Below are 19,859 nucleotides of genomic sequence, written 5' to 3'. Positions count from 1 at the left end.
CTCATTAGCAGAGAAGAAAAGGCTTATTGACTATATATGTATATTTTGGCAACCCCAGAAGGGGTTTAATCTCATCAAATCACATAACTGGCATGCTTTCCAGCTGTTTGAGTTTGTACGAACCTGATGTTCCTCACATCACCTGTGCTCCGCTCAGAAAAACTCCAATCCAGGATATCTCTTGGAAGACTGGTCTGTAACCTCCTTCACAGCCAAAAGAGCAAAAGCTTGTTTTTAGGGGGCTTACCCTCAGCATGGTCAGGCTCTGTCAGAGAGTAGCAAGAGTGGGCTCATACCCAGGGAAGGTGAACTGGGAGCCGGGGCGATAGCAAGGCTGACAGGACAGTGTCCTCACCAGCAAGGGCACAGCTCCACGGTGCCCGAGCAAGAACAGCAGAGATGGTGATAATGAGCTGGTGGTAACCATGATCAGTCAGCAGTGCCATCGTAGCCACACAGATTCATAGCGATGAGACAGGTCCTCAGACTGTGATAATGAACTCCAGCCCAACAGATGATAGGATCCACTGGCCAGAACAGGAAGATGAACAAGTTTAAAGTAGGCATAAGGCAAAAATTGAACAGAAAGAATTACTTAACCAGTAGAAAAAAATTTCTGGAGACTGAAATGGCTCTTTATCACAGAAATTGAAAAAAAAAACAAGATAGGACACTTTCCTGGCACTTCATACAGTAATTCCAGATGGTTCTGTGGTTTAAAGAAAAGGTCAGACTAGATGATTGCTGTAGTCCCTTCTGACCTTATTAATGTTGAGTCAGTGAGTCACCCCTCTACTGACGTTCACTTTTGTATAGCTTCTACAGTTATATAGATGTGATCACAGTCTAATTAAAAAATCAATTCCTAATCAGATAGTATTTAAAAAGTAATGCATCTATTATTTAGAGATTGTATTTACAAAATACCTACAAAAAAATCTTTCAGTCATTGTAGACAGTGATTAAAAGTTTATTTCAGGGAGCTTCAGAAAAATTCTTAACTTTAAGTAGAGAGTCTCTTAAAGCAGATCCCACTTCATGTTCAGAATTATGTCAAATTGGAGATGTAACCTCAAAAATGTTGGATCCCTTGGAACTGCAAACCAAAAAAGTCTTCTCTTAACAATTCAGTGGTCTTTGGTCTACAGCAAGCTCTATGCAAGGGAATTTGGGTTCGCTTTGTTTGTCCAGATAGACACCCCCTCTGCATGCTGATTAGGACAAACTTCCCTTATCTGGGAATGGGAAGGAAACCTGGGCATACAGACTCGTGGGGCAGAGGCACCGCAAATGTTCTGCTCAGATTTTCCCCAGTCTGAACTGTGGTGAAACCAGGATGACGGGCTGTGCCATGAAACACACCTGCTTCACAGTCGAGTCTTATCCCACACTTCCCAAGTCTTCTGCAAAAGCACTAGGTATAACTAGCTATGGATGGAAGAGGTGCAAATGAAAGCACTTATCTGGCACGCATTTATCAACTAATTACAAGCAGATAACTATAATTTCAATTTTAAATAAATGTAGAAAACCCCTTCTGTTTTAAAGTATAAACATTTTAGGTTATTAATTTTGTCTGTTTATGGCTGTTCTTCATGTTTTCTTTTATCACAAGGTGGCAATTTGGCTAACTTCGAGAGAGTCTAAAACAATCTTTCCATATAATTTTACACTTCTAGCAAAATTCCAAAGACATAGTAATCGCATCCCATAACCTACACAGCAGACTGCCAGCAGTGCATTATATTGTTATCGTGGAGAAAAAAAAAAGAAAAAAGGAAAAAAAAGAAAAGAAAAGAAAAAAAAAAGTGTTTTCCTCCTCATGCAGAATGAAAAAGAGAGTGTTGGGTTGTTTTTGGGTTTTTTTTTCATAAAAAGAAAGAAATGCAACTGAGGAAATATGGCAGTGATCTGCTACTTCGGAGAGCTAGCTTTAAGTTGTTGCCTTGAGGGAACTCTTATGTATTGTACTATCAAATGTTCATTAGTATAGGGACTGATCATGGCAAATGCAGATTCAAGTCGCTCCTAGAAATTATACAGCAGGAACTTGGAAGACAATTTTTCCCACTCTCAGATGGTAGACTTAACTGCTGGATAATTTGCTACTATCCAGCATGCCAAGACCTTTGTGGATCAGGAAAGCATTTCTGACAATACTTTGTTGAGAATATTTTGATTAAAAAAAAGATTTTAATTTTCCCCAAGTACTTCTGGTACGCACTTACTAGGCAAATTTCTTGCATCCAGATTAAATGCTTCTCAAGGATAGAGATAAATACACAGTGGTAGGAAAAAAAGGAAATAATTTGTGCAGTCATAGAGTGATAAAGGACCTAGTTAATCTGTAATAATAACCAAGCGTGTCAATGTAGGAGCAGACTATGAGCTCCCTCTTTCTTTCAAAGGCCTTGGAGCTTTTTTGTATTAATTATTTTTGTAAGAGGAAAAATAGTCAGGTCTTTTCAGTTTCATTTCCCAGGATCTTCAAGGAATAAGTTAAAGGAACTCATGGTATATGAAGTTCCATTATACACAGGGACTTTTTTGCATGTGCTGAAGGCTTAGAAAAATATATTGATGGGAAAAGCGTGCAGGAGAAATAAAAGAGGAAACTTGGCTTTTGCTCAGCTCGGGGTTTTCACAATACACTAAGAAGGAAGCCGTGTCAGATCCAGGTTACAATACTCATTTTTTCTCCTACTGTTGATGTGGTTCATTGGTAGATGAAACAATGTTCTATATTTCCTATGTGTTGCCAAGAGCTTTCATTCTTGTAATGAAATATTGGAGATCCTGTTAGGATCATTTATCAGTATCCTTTCAGCTCTGATACAGCTTTAGTAATCAAATAGCTTGGGGGAAAGAGGAGGGAAGGGTTGTAACCATCACTGACATCAGTGGCATATATGCATCACATCCCCAAAGTTGCCCTTTGCAAGAAAAAATCAGTGGTTCAGCAGCGGTTATTTCATCTGAACATTTGAATTCTGTCATAAAGACGTTTTCATTCTCTAAATTGCACTGTTCTTTTAAATTGTGATCCCACTATTTTTTTTCGTATATAATAAAAGAATTCTAGTGCCTAAATAGCAATGTTCCACTTTTGATATTGTTAGATCATCAGCATAAGAAGTGAAGCTTGAATACTGTTGATAGCGTTAGTCAACAGTACTGTAGATAGCACTAATGCTTCAAATTAATCATAACACTACTGCATGATAAATCCAGTAATGAGTTCAGAAATGCTGGTCGTACTTATTGAATCCCACATTATTCTCTATGTGGAAATGTAAAGAAAAAAAAAAAAAAGGCACTGCATGAAAAAAAATTGAGTTGTATTTTGAAAAGATAACAGATTAAACAGCACATTTTTTCCCTGTAGAGGGGACAGGGATCCCTAAAATCTAGTTCTCTTTGTTTCTTCTCTTTCTTTGGAGGACTCAGGCTGTTCGAATAGAAAGAAAAAAAAAAAAAAAAGAGAGAGAAAACAACAGTGAAAGAAATTAGATGGATCACTTCTCCTTTCCCAAAGGTTCAAAAAGGGAGAACACTGAGGCTTTCTCTAGTATGGTTCCTGCACAATAGCCATATCTCAGGGGGACTGTGGAGCACATAGGCCTTGATGCTGTGCTCACCAGAGTTCTTCAGTCAATGAAGGGTCCAAAATGCAAAGATATTTGGGTACCCAATTTCTACTGAAACTGGTGGATGTTTGGTACTTAAATTACCCAGCGTCTTGGTTCTGAACAGAGACTTGTGCATGTGACTGTAGTTCCTCTAGAAAGATTCCTCAGTATATTCTGGGTATGTTTCTTACCCTTGATTGTGTTCACCCTCTCCCACTGCTCTGGTGAAGTGAATATGAAACAGGAACATGCATTTTTTCTTAATAGTCTTTTTATTATGTTCATTACCCTACGGATTTGTTTGGGGTTTTGAGAAGCTTAGCAATTTATCCATTCCAAACCTGTGACTGATTAAAATTCATTGTTTTTCCTAAATCGCATTCAGACTCATCGTCTCTCTACAACAGGCTGCTTTGGCAGTCCTAGCCCCAATGGGTACTGGAATGACTCTTGTACTTAATTTTATTGCTTCATTTGTGTTTATCAGGAGGATGTAATCTCAACTGAAGCTAAACCAATGACACAGTTCTCAAGTATAGTGCTGAGTCCTCTTCAGCTGAGCGCTTCTCTTCTACAGGACTGTCTGTTGATCTGAGAATTTAGCTGGATAACAGTGACGAGATAGCAGAGATGAGATAGACTATTCATCTTGTCATCTTCTGTCTTGACACAAGATTACACTAATTTCTATGTGTCAAAAATAATAATTCTTTTACTTTTTACCTTTTGAACTACAACTACTCCAAGGCCAACAGGTTTGTCTGGAGCTGGAGGAGAGGGGAGAAATGTCTGGAAAGAAATTGCTCTTCATTTTTTTCTTACTGTACTCTCTGACAGAAGACATGGTGTTCCATAAATATGTTTCTGTGCAGGAACATTTGTGGATGGCATTAAAATAATATAAAAAGTAAAATGTCATTAACTTTTTAGTTTGCATACATTGATGCATGCTTCCAGTGGCTGGGCAAGGAAAGAAAAAGAACTTGTACTCAGCAAAATTAAACTCAGAAATAATTATTTAAGTATATGCTTATTTTCTTTTAAAAAAAAATATCTGCCCTTTTCTTCCCAACTCCAAGTATGTCTTCTGTGACTGGCAACCCTGATACCCACCTCACTGGGATCAGTCTGTTCCCAAAGATTCCCACATGCATGAAAAAGTATTTTACAGGAATGCTCTTTTTTTTCTCTTTTATGATTTTTTTTTTTTTTTTGCAAATAACTAGCAAAATAAGGCTTCAGAAAAACATAATGTGTTAAACAAAAAATCCAGAAATCCTTCAGATCCCTCCCCTGTAGTCCAGCTTCATGCATCAGCAGGCTTCCAGAGTAATTTTTGGTCTCGACACGGAGTCTATTTGAAAATCGCTTCAAAGCAAAAATGGGTGATGGTGGTGAGAGTGTGAGTTGCAGATTCTGGACACAGATGAAAAAGGAACTGAGCACTGGAGTTTGGCTTTTGAGGGTGTTTTGTTAGTTTCCTGATAAAGCGGAGGAATCAGTAAACTGATTCCCATTGTTCTCAAACCTGCTCCAAGTATGGGACTAGGAAAGAAGGAGGTATATCCAAGCAAAGAAGCTTGTGTTTTGTTTTGGTGAGATTGTTTACCTGCTTAGACTAATTTGTCTTGCACACTAATGTGTATTAGTGTGGTATCACTATGTACCATATATATATTTTTCTCTACGCAATTCTGATTTGGGGCTAAAATTCAAAACCATTTGGCACCGATTTTGTTGCAATGTGGAATCACCATCCTCTTTAAAAAGGAGGCACTTCTTAAAGAAAATGTCTACTGGAGGAAAAGAAAGGGTTGTCTGTGTGCTTGGACCCCTGCCTTGTCCACCTGCTTACAGCCAGTGGGTTTCCTCCGATGGTGCGTGGCAGGCAGCCTCCGTTGCCTCTGGGGCACATGGTGCACATTCACTGCATTACATTCACTGTCAAGGAGGGGGGAGTTGTTGGAGAAAGCAACTTAAACTGGTAGTTTCTGATCTCTTAAAGTAGAGACAATTCATCTAGCTCTCTCCCTTTCTGCACGCTCTCCCCCAGCCACCTAATTCAGAATCAGAAGTTGGTAACCTGAAGAATGTTACTAGGCCTGTAATTTCTTTTTCTGTCTTTCCACGGTGAAATGAAAAGTGCCACATTTGGAAACACAGTATTGCAATAGTGTATGTTTGCTTGGTTTTTAAAATTTTGAACTCAGTACCACACTGAAATCTTTCGAATTGCAGGCATTAGAAGAGCCAACCAAGATTGCTAGTGTGACTGAAGGCACTGCTTTGGACACCCATTCAGAGGTAGTGCTGTTATATCTCTTTCAAATCTCTGTTTGAAAATGAAAAGCAAAGATTAACTGAGTGATGTGTCCTCCTTTTCAGATGTGCTCCCCTGCCCAGCTCAGACAACAAACAGAAGAGCTGTGTGCTGTCATTGATCAAGTCCTGCAGGACCCATTGACTATGGTAACCCATCAGTATGTGGGATTGACTTTTTATCTTAATTTTCTTTTGTCTCTTGTCATTAATAAGTCTGTTCTCTTTGAAAATAATTTTCCAGCGACGATGCGAATCTTCTCCAAGTTTCCTGCAGATGAGCACAGAGTCAGATGTTGGCAAGGTAGGTGAATAAGCCCAAATACTCTTTCCAGGTAGACATAAAGCAAAATAACAGCAGTAAAGCTTTTGGCGAGAGGAAGCTTTATTTAAGAGATGCGACATCAGTAGAATTGTCTGGCGATTTGAAAGACATGGAAGGACAGAACTGTAGACCTGGAGTCAGTGAAGTCTTTGTTGCAGGATGCTTTCCTGAAGTTAGGAGTTATATTATGAAAGTGAAGCTGTTTAAGGTTTCAGAGGTTAGAAAGAAATCCTTCATACCTTGCCTTCTGTATTGCAGGGTCTCTGGCCATCTCCCAGATTTCATCCCGTCTGTGGGTCCTTGCTACAGAGAAGCCAACGTTTCTGGCTTCACTGATTGGAAACATCTTTTAGATGTTTTTTCTTTTCATATTCATTTTTGGTTTTCAAATATTGGGGTAATTAAATGAACATGTAAACTTGCTCTTAAGTGTTGTTTCTTTTCAAGTCTGGCCCCTCACAGGAGGGTGATGTCTCCTACATCCATTTGCCCTGGATAACTCAGAAACAGGTAGTGTGAGGCAGGAATAACTTTCTGTACTGGCATTAAACTTCTGGTTTCACTGTGTTTTATTGATGTGTCTTCTGGGTTCAGAAGGACAAATAACCAAAGGAGGAGAGTCTGTATTAAGTTTGCCTTAAGTAAACTTAAGTTGGTATTACTAGCTATAGGAAAGTTAAAATGGCAGAAATCCAACTGGAAATATGAGGAAAAGGATTTTTGGCAGAGGAACACATAAAAAAATTAACACATTCAAAATACACTGCACAACGTCCAGTCCACCATGCAAAAATAGAGCATAGAACCAGCATTCCTGAGTAGGTATATTCAATACATTTCATACTTAATTTTAATTTTTAAAATTATTTTTGTCAACTAGCATGCAGTGCTGAATCAGGCTTCAGGCAGCTGAAAGGTGGAAACAGGATAGTGGCCAAAAAAGCAGGCAGAGACTGTTATTAAGGATGTGTTTTCTAATGCCTGCAATGAATCTGAAGTGGTTAAAATTATACTACTACACTGGACTTTTGAGCTATAGCATCCAAAACCTACTTCCTTGGGCAATTGAGAATTGAGTCTTGACCCAATGGAATGCATCTGTTAGCAGTCATGAAACCAAATAAAGGGAGCAAAAGGTAAGTTTGACAGGATGCAGCATAGCGACCAAGCTAAAGATCATGAGGACCTCAGAATGAGAGAACAAAGTACTTAAACTGAGGGTAAAGGAGAGTCATAGGCAGGAAAAGAGAGCGTACGTTATGAGTAAATGCCTTAGAAATAGAACAGATTAGTCAGAGGAAGGTAATTCTTGTAGATGAGAACATGGAAAGATGGCCTTTCAGGTTATTTTGTGAGCAAATGTAACTTAAATTTCATGGGGCAACCACACCTGTGGCTGTAAACTAATAAGCATTTTGTTATGGGAGTTCTCAGAAATAATTTGAAGGGCAGATTGAATAGAGTAAGATCAATGTTTTTGGGCAGTAAAAATTAAATACAATATTTTCTACAATAAGCGTCTCAAGCAAAACAGTGATATACCTCATTCTATGTATCTCATGAATCTTTATGGAAAACTGAAGTTTTCTTGAATTTCAGCAATAACCTGACACAATGATGAAAATCTCTCTGAGTTACTCCTCAGAGTAACTCTTTGCTCTTAATATAACTGTTTGTATAAGGTATCAACAACACTGCAGAGAGCAGCCGGGCGGGAAACAAGATATGTAAGTACTTTTATAATTACTCTATAATTTGCATACAGAAATGTCTAATTTGTCTAATCTTGCTACTGTACTACGTGAGTCTGCACATAGCAGATACAGGCAACTACTCATGACATGAGGTGCTGTCTCTAGTACAGAGAAGTGAGTATATTAGAGCACTGGCAATTGAGACTTGAGAGGTCTTCTCACTGCAGTAAATGCATCGGCGTCTGCTGGTAATTTTACCTCTCTGAATATGATGTTAAAATTAATTTATTCACTCACTTCGTTGTTTTTTGCTTTGAGCATGGGCAAGATCTCAGCTATTTGGCAGTCTGTTACGGGTGCTGAAGGGTTTGTTTGGACTCAGCCTGCACTGTAGGGGACTTGCTTTGGTAGAAGTCCTTTGGCTCTTGCCTATCCATCAGAATTTGAGGTTGACCCAAATTTTTCCTTACAAGGTACAGAGCTGGCTGAAAACCCACAGTTTAGCCTTAGATGAATAGGAGCTGTTTTGTCACATGCACACATGTTCCAACACACGAAGAAAATCTCTCTATTGAGTTACCAGTTCAATTATTGAAACATTAAACCCAAATAACATTTTAATTCTCACTAGCACACACAGTTACTGCAGGTTCTATGTTTTACTTACACCTCAGCTAGTCATGTGGTGAGAAATTTCTGCTTACTATTCATCATTCAGCATTTCTATTGAACCTTAAATCAAAGCAGTGCTGGCAAAGCAGTAAAGTCTTCCCAGTTTTATGCCAGCACAATGCTTGACTGATCAATACCATTTTGCTTCTTGAATGTGGTGATATGCATATTTTATTGCATACTGGCTTTTACTTGACAGATTGTGCTGGCTCATACTAATCAGAAGGGATATTGGAAGAGAGCTTTTTAATGAAATAAAAAAGTGTGTTTCAGAGGTAGTCTGTGAGAACAGACTATATTTAATGCCACTCAGGTGCAGATCTTCAGCTCCCAAAACTGTGGCTGACATATACCATAAATTCAGGGATACAGTTAGGTTTTCTTTGCTGGCATAGAAAATCACTGTTACAAACACTTCCTTTCCAGTCTCCCCTGGAACTTTCGAGATAAATGAAACAAGTCAATGTTTAAAAATACATTTGGGAATAACGCAGAGGATTATCAGTAGGCTAGCTTTTTCCGTAAGTTGTACAAGCATATTGAATTTTTTGTGTGTCAGAAAAGAGACTGCGGTCTCCAGGCTGTGCTGTGGTGGCTGAGTTTGGTGGGGCCAGGCTTTCCTGGACTCTGCCCTTGATGCACTCTGCAGCAGAGTCTCCTGAGGGACAAGCCAGCTGTCCCTAACAGCCCCCGTATGTCACAGCTCTTTCCCCATCTCTTGCTCTGCTTCCTTGGTAGGACATACAAAGGCTATTTCTGTCCCAGCTAATAAACCAGGCAGTGGCTTGTCCTCTGGCTCTTAGAATGAGGGCATGCTGAGGTGGTTTTCCATAGAGTTGTCTTCTCCTCTTCCTCTTCCACTTCTCTCCCCTCAAAGTGAGCCGCCCAGCCCAGCCCAAGATCCAAGGCAGCCTCATCCTTTCATCTCACTGAGAGCAGCATGCTCCATGCTACCACACAGACCACGATGGAGAACCGTCTGGAAGAGTGGTAGTTGGTGTGGACCAAAACATGCAAGAGAATGTGCTAACCATTAACTGGAAAGGACCCGTTCCTGGGCCTCTGTGTGTGCTGACTTATGTTCACTAGAGGAGGAATGTTCTGGGGGCCAATGTTTCTTCATAGTAGGTATAAGGCGTCTGTTTTGAAACAAGGTGCCTACTTAGAGCCAACCTAACAGTGTCTCCGGTAGAAATCAGGAACTGAGTATCGTACAGATATTTGTTATCATAATATCAAATTGTAAGCTTCCCCAGGAGATCTGTGGTGTCTCCTGTGAGCTGTCTTGGAGTAGTGATTTTCAGCCATTCTTTTTTGCAAATATTTTTCTTTTAGAAGTAAGCTTTTAGTTTATGCAACTGAATTAATTTTATTAGAAAGAATTATAATTGTAACTTAGCAAAATAATGTTCTTAATCTTTTTGTATTCATGATGTCTGATACTGAGATGCATGTTAAAATGTTGCTTTGAGGGTGTTTTTCTTAAACGAAAATCTTTAATTTGTTTATGAGTCAGAGACAGGAAAACCTGTCATCATGCTGAAGTGTTATTTATAAACACAAACACACATGTAAATGTGTATGTATGCACACATGATAATATTACTAATTACTTCAGTAGGTTACATGGAGTAGTAGACTATACAAATATTTTGAAATAGCCTGCCATTTAACAATTGAAATGGCATAGATTTGCCTTGGCCTCAATTATTCTTTTTCTTCTTATGCGCTTCAGAACCTTTTAAGGTTGTAAATGATGGTACAAATAGCATAAAAAAAGTATGGAAAAATACCAGAATTCAGTGAAATCACAGCGGTTTGTACCCGCTGACAACTAAGTACTACAGTTGTCATTTAAGAACTTTTTGAACTGTATTGTTTTTTATATGATCCTGTTTATAATAGTGCATCTCTGTTGGCTTTAGGGATGATATTGCCGATTTGTAATAATAATATAACAATTCTCTAAATAAATTTTATGGCTATTGAGTGTCCCACTATATATACTTAGTTGTTGTGTTCCGATATAATTACTATCACCAATGAAAAATTTCTTAGCTTTAATTTCAAGTTCTAGTAAATTTATAGTTTTGTCATTTAGCCCACACACAACTATTTTAAAAATAATTTCTCATGATTAATTGGAATAATTACTTTGCATATTATTGACACTTTGGTCTTCTTGACAGCTTTACTCTAAAAAAAAATCTTTTTAAAATGTTATAGACATGACACACAAGTGAAAAAATGAAAGAATATGAAGCAGCACACAGACATGCAGAAATAAGTAGCGCTTTTCTTTTTTCTTTACACTCATATACATTCCAGGTAACCCTTTTGAAATGAGATTTATTCTTAATTTGCACCACTGAAGTGAGAGAATTTAATTCCGGCCAGCTTGTATCTGGAGATCATTCTGAAGTGCTTTGATGTCTTTAGCTCACAATGAGATTGGTTGTCACACTTGGTTAATGGTATCAAAGAGAGTCCTTAGTATGTAAGTAATACTCTGCCAAGGGCAGAAGGTGTACTTCTTTTAGATTTAGTGCTAAATCACAGCTGTCTCTGTCTGGGTGGGAAGGTTTCCTCCACCAGTGGCTGTGTTTAGAGATGTCAGTGTGAGGAGCACAGTCCTCCACCAGAACTCACAGTGATGCTGTTCTCACCACCAGTGCAGGAGTGGAGCCCACAAGTCCAGGCAGTGATTAAACATCTCTATTTAGCACTTGGGAGATCAAGTTCTAAAGATCCAGAGTTCTGTGGCCAAATCTCTGGAAGGTCTTTGTCACAGGGGAATAAATGAAGAGCACGTTCTTACCTGTGCTGGAATTGCTTTTCTGCTTGAAACTGTGAGAAGAACGTATAGTTGAGTGGATAAAAATTCAAGTGTAGTAGTCCTTCTGCAGAGGGTGCAGGCTGTACTGCAACTGTCTTGTCTTCTACTACAGCTGTAACACCTAATCATTGTACATAGTACTTTTTCTACCACCATACTGAATCTCAAGGCCCCCAGAACACACCTACATCAAGGAAGGGCATGTTATCTGTACAGAAACATTGTTACCCATTGGAACTCCTACTGAGATTGAAGGACTTGATTGGAGGGATCAATGCACCAGAAATTCTGAATCTCACCATTGTGTTGGCAAAATAGCATGTGGCACATGGCTATTCCACATACACAGACAGATACTTTGCATTTATCGCATTTACCGCATTTACCGTAGATCTGGAAAATAGGGCTTGTGCTGTTCAATGTATACTCCAAAAAAAACCCCAAAATAATGCTCGAATAAGACTGTACTGGTTTTTGTAATGTAAAGTCAGAGGGATAAGAAAGTTGGACTGAGCTCCCAATACAACTGGAAGTGCTAATAACATTGATGCTGCAAATTAACAGATAATGGCAGGCTCAGAAATGTCAGGATTTAATGTCAGGATTTACATTTTGAGATTAAAACGAGATGAAAAATTGAAATTTTGTTCCACTTGGAAAAAAGTACCCCTAAAATTTTAACAACAGGCATTTATATTCGATTATACCTAGAAATAAAATTGAAATGACACTATTTTATGTTCTCTTACCAACTGCATGTCACTGCATTGGCTGTGAAAGCTTCTGTACCTAAGCATACTGCTGTCCATGGATTTTTCTTCTGTCATCACTACAATCACCATGAGGATAGGCTGGAAGAGTCGGGGTTGTTCAGCCTGGAGAGCAGAAGACTCTGGGGAGACCTTCTAGTGGCCTTCCAGTATTTAAAGGAGACTACTCAGAAGATGGGGAGGGACAATTTACGAGGGAGTGTAGTGATAGGACAAGGGGTAACAGTTTCAAACTGAAAGAAGGTAGATTTAGATTAGATATAAGGAAGAAATTTTCTACTGTGAAGGTGGCAAGGCACTGGAACAGGTTGCCCAGAGAAGCTGTGGCTGCCCGCTCCCTGGAAGTGTTCAAGGCCAGGTTGGGTGGGGCTTTGAGCAACCTGGTCTGCTGGGAGGTGTCCCTGTCCATGGCAGGGGGGTTGGAACTAGATGATCTTTAAGGTCCCTTCCAACCCAAACCTTTCTATGATTCTATGATATTGTATGTAATGCGGTATGTATTTTCCTTTTTTGCAGGCCAGCCTTTACAAATCGACACCTATGGTAACAGACAGTCAGCTGGTAGGTATGGCACAGCTGTAATAATGCTGTTTTTCAAAATTTGCACAAGCACAAAATCTAAAGTAGTTACTACTTTCTTAGTCCTTTGAAAGAACGTGCAGCCAATATCCTCCTACAAAACTTCGTTGCTTCTACAGAGCTGCATTGCTTTCATCTGTACTGAATACACACCTGTTTTAAGTAACTGTAAATTCTGACACTACCTGTAAACCCATGAACCAAGTGACGAACTAGAGAGTCTTGCTGAATCTTGAGGTGTATGACAACTCTAGAATCTACTGCTTGTTCTTGGACTCTTTTAATATTCCAATTCTAAAATTTTATTTATATGCAACAACGTTCTGGCATCTATTTTCTTCTTACATGCTGTTTCAAATCAAAGCTGGCTTAACGAGTGAAAAGCAAGGGTAAAATCAAACAAAGAAATAGAGATTATGCATCAGATGTTCATTTTAGCTCTGGTCACAATTTAGTCCTGTTGGAGCCAAACATTCTGAAGGAGTCAGAAGAGAGGCCATGGAGCCTGTCCAAGTGACAGTGACTACTAATGGATGCTTAGGGAAAAAAGGAGATGTAGATGAGAAATTTTCTCCATTGCATTTCAGCTAATGGAATTTTAGGGACTTTCTGAATCAATTTCTTCTCTTTAGTAATCTTTGACCACTTCTTTCATGATTTTTTCCAGTTACAATTTGAATCTTGATATATTTTGGTTTCTACAACATTCTGCGGCAATAGGGTTTACTTTTTACTATGCATTGTGTGAAATAGTAATTTATTTCTTTGTTTTAAGCCTACTACTTGACCTCAGTTCTTGTACTGAAACAGCAAATAATTGTTCTTTCTTCATTTTCTAAGTGATTTTCTAGACATTAACCGTAATATCCAATCAGTCACCTCTTTTTCATACAAAAAAGTGAAAATTGCTTAGTCACTCTTTGAGAAGTGTGGATACTGTCCCATATCTTTGATGATCTTTGTTGCCCTTTTCTATATCTTTTTCAAGTTTTTGGTTTTGAGATTGAGAAAATAAAACAATAAAGTGCTCTTTTCTAGCTCTGAACACAGCACTTCCTGTTTACATGGTGATGTGATAAGGTTCTTTGTTGTTATTTCTGTTCCTTTCTTAACAATTCCTAGTAATCTGTTTAGTTCTTCTTACTTATATTGAGCAGTAAGCAAATGTTTGCATGGAACTATGTACGATAAATCCAAGATATATTTCCTGAGTAGTGAGTGAGAGCTAGTTTCTGAGCTACCTAGTTCACCACTGAATGTGTAAATTTAAGATTTAGTTTAGTTTTTCCCTGTGAAATGTATCAATGTTGAATTGAGTTTTCACCTGTCTTTTTAGAATTCAGTCAGTCAGTATCATATCTCTGCAACTCTTTGCAAAACAACTGATATTTTGGTTTTACTCCCTTGAATGATCCAGTATTACCAGTGAACTTTGTCACCTTACTAGTCACTCTTTTCTAGCTGATCTACATCCACAATTCAAAGCCCAGATTCCAGAGCATGTCTCTGAGGTACTCTATTTGTGACTTGCGAAATTTGAACATTCATTCCAATCTTTTCCTTCCTATCTTTTAACTGGTCCATAGGACTCTCTTTTACTCCATAACAGTTACTTTACTTAGCATATCCTGCTGAAAGACCTTCACCAAAGCTTTTGGAAATCCACGTGAAGCATGGCTGCACATCCACTGAACTTTACAGTGTGTGATGCAGCCTCATTTTGTTATCCCTGGTCGTGCATTTAGGGACTTGGTGGGAGAAAAAACAACACTGAGCCTCACATAAGATGGTCTGTTGATTCTCACTTGATTTCATCTAATGTGTGTTCCTAGATGCCAAAAAATCTGAATATTGCTAGTTTAAACATAACCTACATCTGCTGTATCAGCCAGCTTTCTTGCATCACTGACTCTTTAAAATAACTGTGAAAGATTTGTCAGGCATGAGTGCCCTTTCAAAAGCCGTTCCCTATTTGTCCCAACGTTTACTAATTCTGTTCTTTAGTATAATTTGATCCTACTACTTTGCACAGCTTGAAAGGTCAGATGTAGTAATTTGTGATTCCTGGTCCCCTTCAGGATCCTGCAGTAAAACCTACCCTACAGTTTCCACTTCTTGTTCTGCCGGTGCTGGTCGTGTCTGATGGAGTAAGTTACATACCACAATTCATAGTATGGCGCTTTCACACTGGAATTGCTTTACAACTTTATTTATTCCTTGCACTTTATTTGCCCATTTGTTCTCAAATCTGTCTTATTGACACTGTACTCAAGACAGTTCCTCCAAATTTTTTCTTTGCCAGTGTGAGAACCTCTTGAAGTGAGGAATTAATTTTCAGTCTCCTCCTCTTCATGTATCTTTTTTATGTCCCCATAGGCTTCTAGTTGTAAGAAATTTTAGCAAGGTTTTTTCTGAAAGTCTTTCTTGGCCTAATATATGACATTTTCATATTATGGGCTAGATTTTTTTTCTTTCTTTTTTCCTCTAGACTGTGTTTGAATGCAACTTTCTGTCTTTGAAGATTTTTCCCTCCTTATTTCTTTTTTCAGTGCTTTGCACTGCTCTTTGAACATCCCAGTATTTATTGATCTCTTTCAGTCTTTTTATAAGGTGGTGCGCAGCCTCTCTGAAACATTACTCTCTTAAGCAGTCACAACTGTTTTATCCTTTTGGTAGCTGCTTTGATTTTTAAATCTTTTTTAATAACTATTTTAATATCATACCTACATATTTTATTTGACTTTTAAATTATGATCGCTACAGTGGAATTCTTGTACACGTTTTTTGTTCAGACAGCAATGCTGCCTCTGAGTACATTGTGATCTCTATTCGTGAATGATCCTTCAGTAGTAAAATTTTGACTTAGAAATTTTTCAGGATTTATGATTCAGCTACTTACTTCTCCTCTTGTGGAGGACTAGTCATACCAGGGACCAAATATTTGTGGTGACCACAAATATTCTGTCTCTACCTCTCATCTATGTGACTTTTATCCAATGGACAGGTGAAGCACTGGGCATGCCACTGTGACTCTCATCAACAGATTTTCTACTCTTTTAAAAAATGACTATGAATTACTCAGGATAACAAAGTGCAAAGCCATACCCAGCACACCAACACTATACACAATATTGACATTATCATTGACTATTGCTTTTTTTTTTTCTTTGTATTTTAAGCAAATCAGACAAAATTCACGTGGGAGCAGTCTTGCATACCTTGGTACAATTTTCCTAGGGATTTTTTTCGTTCAGACATTTTAATACTGCAACAGTCATTCAGTTTTTGAGTGTGCAATGGAAGGTTCTATCAAAATGTGTTTATATACAATAATAGTAGGAGTGGAGTCGTATATATTTAGAGAAAATACAGAATGGTATTTCTGGATTTTGTGAGCAGGTTTAAATTATAGTAACAGAAAGAACACCATGCAGTTTCTTGCATGAAAAGGATTGTGGATAGGAGTTGTAAGGACTTGAGGCTGGACAGAAGATGAGTTCAAGCATTTAAAAGAAAAGCATTACAGAAAAACAGATAATCCTCATGTTTGGTCCAGGACTTAGGGCTGGAGTGTTTCAGTTAATATCTAGACATATTTCTATGGCTTATTTTGTTCTGAGGTATTTTAGATGTGACTTGGCAGCTTGAAGTATTTTTTCTCTGATTAATTAATTTTGAAGCATATGTGTTACTGAGGTTCCTTATTTCCTGCATTTAAAGCTGTTGAGTCCAGGGCTCCATGATATGAATAAAACCATGGTTGAGAATATGACACCTGAAGAATTATGGTGGATTGTTTTAAAGTAAAATAGTACTAAATTCAGCATTTTTTAAGACCCATTTCAGGTCAGAATGACATTAAATATAGTATAGTCATCAGGTCCCACATAAAATCAGAGGTCATAGGTGTATCTGTCCACCCGAAATTTCATGGCCTTTGAGCACTGATGAATGACTTCTGGAAGGCAGTCCTTGCCAGAGGTCTATAGCTATATTTTATCAAGCACCAAAATGCAGACTCTGTTGAAGTGAAGTGTGTCGGTTAGACTGAGGACTGGTCCATATAGACCCTTACTGCTAAGGCTGGTCCTCAGGAATCCCAGACCTTGGCAGTAGGAGAGGAAGTCTGGAGCAAGGAAGACTGCCCCTTGATCAAGGAGGATGGGGTTAGGGATCTTTTAGCCAGACTGGACACTCATAAATCCATGGGCCCCAATGGGATGCACCCACAAGTGCTGAGGGAGCTGGCAGATGTTATTGCTAAGCCACTCTCCATCATCTTTGACAAGCCATGGAGGACAGGAGAGGTGCCTGAGGACTAGAGGAAAGCCAATGTCCCTCCAGCCTTCAAAAAGAGCAAAAAGGAGGATCCAGGTAACTACAGACCAGTCAGCCTCACCTCCATCCCTGGAAAGGTGGTGGAACAGCTCATTCTGGCTGTTATCTCTAAACAGGTGGAGGAAAAGAGGATTATAAGCAGTAGTCAGCACGGATTCACTAAGGGGAAATCATGCCTGACCAACCTAATGGCCTTCTATGATGGCATGACTGGCTGGGTGGATGAGGGGAAGGCAATGGATGTGGTCTACCTTGGCTTTAGCAAAGCTTTTGATGCTATCTCTCACCACATCCTCATAGATAAGCTTAGGAAGTGTGGGATAGATGACTGGCCGGTGAGGTGGGTTGAGAACTGGCTGAAGGACAGAGCTGGGAGAGTTGTGATCAGTGGTGCTGTGTCTAGCTGGAGGCCTGTGACTAGTATTGGGTCCAGTCTTACTCAGTATATTCATCAAAGACCTGGATGAAGGGACAGAATGCACCCTCAGCAAGTTTGCTGATGATACTAAACTGGGAGGTGTGGCTGACACACCAGAAGGCTGTGCTGCCATTCAGTGAGACCTGGACAGGTCTGGGAGCTGGCCAGAGAGGAATCTAATGAGGTTCAATAAGGGCAAGTGTAGGATCCTGAACCTGGGGATGAATAACCCCATGCACCAGGGGGGGGGTTGACCTGCTGGAGAGCAGCTCTGTGGAGAAGGATCTGGGAGTTGACAACAAGTTGACTATGATCTAGCAATGTGCCCTTGTGGCCAAGAAGGCTGATGGTACCCTGGGGTGCATTAAGAAGAGTGTGGCCAGCAGGTCTAGGGAGGTTCTCTTCCCCCTCTACTCTGCCCTGGTGAGGCCACATCTGGAGTGCCGTGTCCAGTTCTGGGCCCCTCAGTTCAAGAGGGACAAGGAACTACTGGAGCGAGTCCAGCGGAGAGCTACGAAGATGATGAGGGGACTGCAGCATGTCTTTTATGAGGAAAGGCTGAGAGACCTGGGTCTGTTTCGCCTGGAGAAGAGAAGACTGAGAGGGGACTTCATCAACACTTACAAATATCTAAAGGGCAGGTGTCAAGAGGATGGGGCCAGACTCTTTTCAGTGGTGCCCAGTGACAGGACAAGGGTCAACGGGCACAAACTGGAGCACAGGAAGTTCTGCCTCAACATGAGGAAAAACTTCTTTACATTAAGGGTGACAGAGCCCTGGAACAGGCTGCCCAGGGAGGTTGTGGAGTCTCCTTCCCTGGAGATATTCAAAACCCGCCTGGATGCAATCCTGTGCAACCTGCTGTAGGTGAACTGCTTTGGCAGAGGGGTTGGACTAGATGATCTCCAGAGGTCTCTTCTGACCCCTACAATTCTGTGATTCTGTGATCACAAAACAAAGTATTAAATGAAAGAGATTCATGGTATACCAAAGGAAAATACGAATGAAGGGAACTTAAATGTGCTAGAAGAGTTTCCTAGAGAAAGGGAAGGAAGTAGAGAGGGAAGCAGAGAGCAATGTCAGTGCTAAGGGCTGCCCTTAGCCCCCTCTCTGCCACCAGGCTGGGAGTGAGCAGCGTCTGGCCAAACCTGCTCCCTTTTCTGGTCCTGAACTTGCAAACTTGTTCCTCTGCTTGTCCCACAACAGCAGCAGAGGTGAGTGCCCCCTTCACACTACTCTTACTGTGGGCCTGTCCCTTTTCACCATCTGTTAAGCAAAAGACTTATCCCTGTACTGTGAGTAGAATGGAAAAGGATTAAACCCATTGATTTTAGTTTTGGCTTAGTTTAGCACAGAGACAGTGGAAATCATAATATAGTATAGTATCAGACATCTTGTTGAAAAAACAGCTGTTTCTTGAAATGCAAATATTTCAGTATGAATAAAAATAAAGACAGCTTGAATTTCAAACAGGTGACTGTCCTTGTTCTCTGTGCTCTGGTGCAAGATCTGCTACTTTTTCAGCATGGAGGTGGAGAAAATAATTGTCCTTCCTTCCTAGGCTGTTCAGTGATGTGAATGATAAATAGTAAACTATTTAGCTGGAGGAAGAGAAAATCCTTTTAACCAGAGTTACATGCCTTCACACCTTCAAATGTACTAAAGGAGAACTTCATTGTACACTGATACACTGCCTGGAATGTTTTATTGCATTTTTGCAAGAGTAAGGTGTCTACAAGGGAAAATAAAAATAAACTAATACGTTCAATAACATATTTCCCATTGTGAAGGCTAATTTGTGGCAGAAAAGACATACAAGGGGAGTATTTTAAGGTATTTCACGCTTCAACTAGATGAAGCAACTATGTTTATATTGTTAGGGCAAAAAGCATCTTTTTGCTGACAGTGGAAACTGCAATGCTCCTTCATCACAAGGAAGCTAATTCCTCACTATCTGAAAGCAGGTGCTCTCAACAGTTCAGAGGCTTCCCAGGTGACTCTGACTTCTCAGTGCTGACAGATGACTGCATTGGCTGAGGCATGCTACATTGCTTACTTACCCCATCTGCCTCAGTGTTCCTTTCCCCAAAACTAATGAGTTTGTTGGAAAGGACTGGGAACGGTTTCTCTCCATGAGGAAACTCTTTGGTTATCCCATTTGAAGCAGAAGGCTTCAAAGACTGCAAGAGACTCTTTGTACAGAAAGTTGGTTATAAAGGCTGTGCAGACAAACAAGTAGACTTGGTGCTTGCTATTTGTCAAGTGAGGTCTGACGGACT

General features: G+C 39.6%; 1 protein-coding gene across 1 annotated transcript in view; it reads left to right on the top strand.

Annotated features, from left to right (window-relative positions):
* MLIP (muscular LMNA interacting protein) overlaps window positions 1-19,859 on the top strand; it is a 119,957-nt gene that overhangs the window by 90,161 nt on the left and 9,937 nt on the right. Inside the window, exons 9-13 of the mRNA XM_086460468.1 lie at window positions 5,868-5,933; window positions 6,015-6,098; window positions 6,193-6,252; window positions 7,956-8,000; window positions 12,762-12,806. Of these exons, the coding sequence (XP_086316594.1) occupies window positions 5,868-5,933; window positions 6,015-6,098; window positions 6,193-6,252; window positions 7,956-8,000; window positions 12,762-12,806 (300 nt within the window). The remainder of the gene's footprint in view (window positions 1-5,867; window positions 5,934-6,014; window positions 6,099-6,192; window positions 6,253-7,955; window positions 8,001-12,761; window positions 12,807-19,859) is intronic.

The sequence above is a fragment of the Leptosomus discolor genome, chromosome 2 (genome assembly GCF_034619465.1).
Source record: "Leptosomus discolor isolate bLepDis1 chromosome 2, bLepDis1.hap2, whole genome shotgun sequence".
In the NCBI taxonomy this organism is placed as follows: domain Eukaryota; kingdom Metazoa; phylum Chordata; class Aves; order Leptosomiformes; family Leptosomidae; genus Leptosomus; species Leptosomus discolor.
The sequence above is the reverse complement of the archived record's forward strand: the minus strand, read 5'-3'. Positions and strand labels throughout refer to the sequence as shown.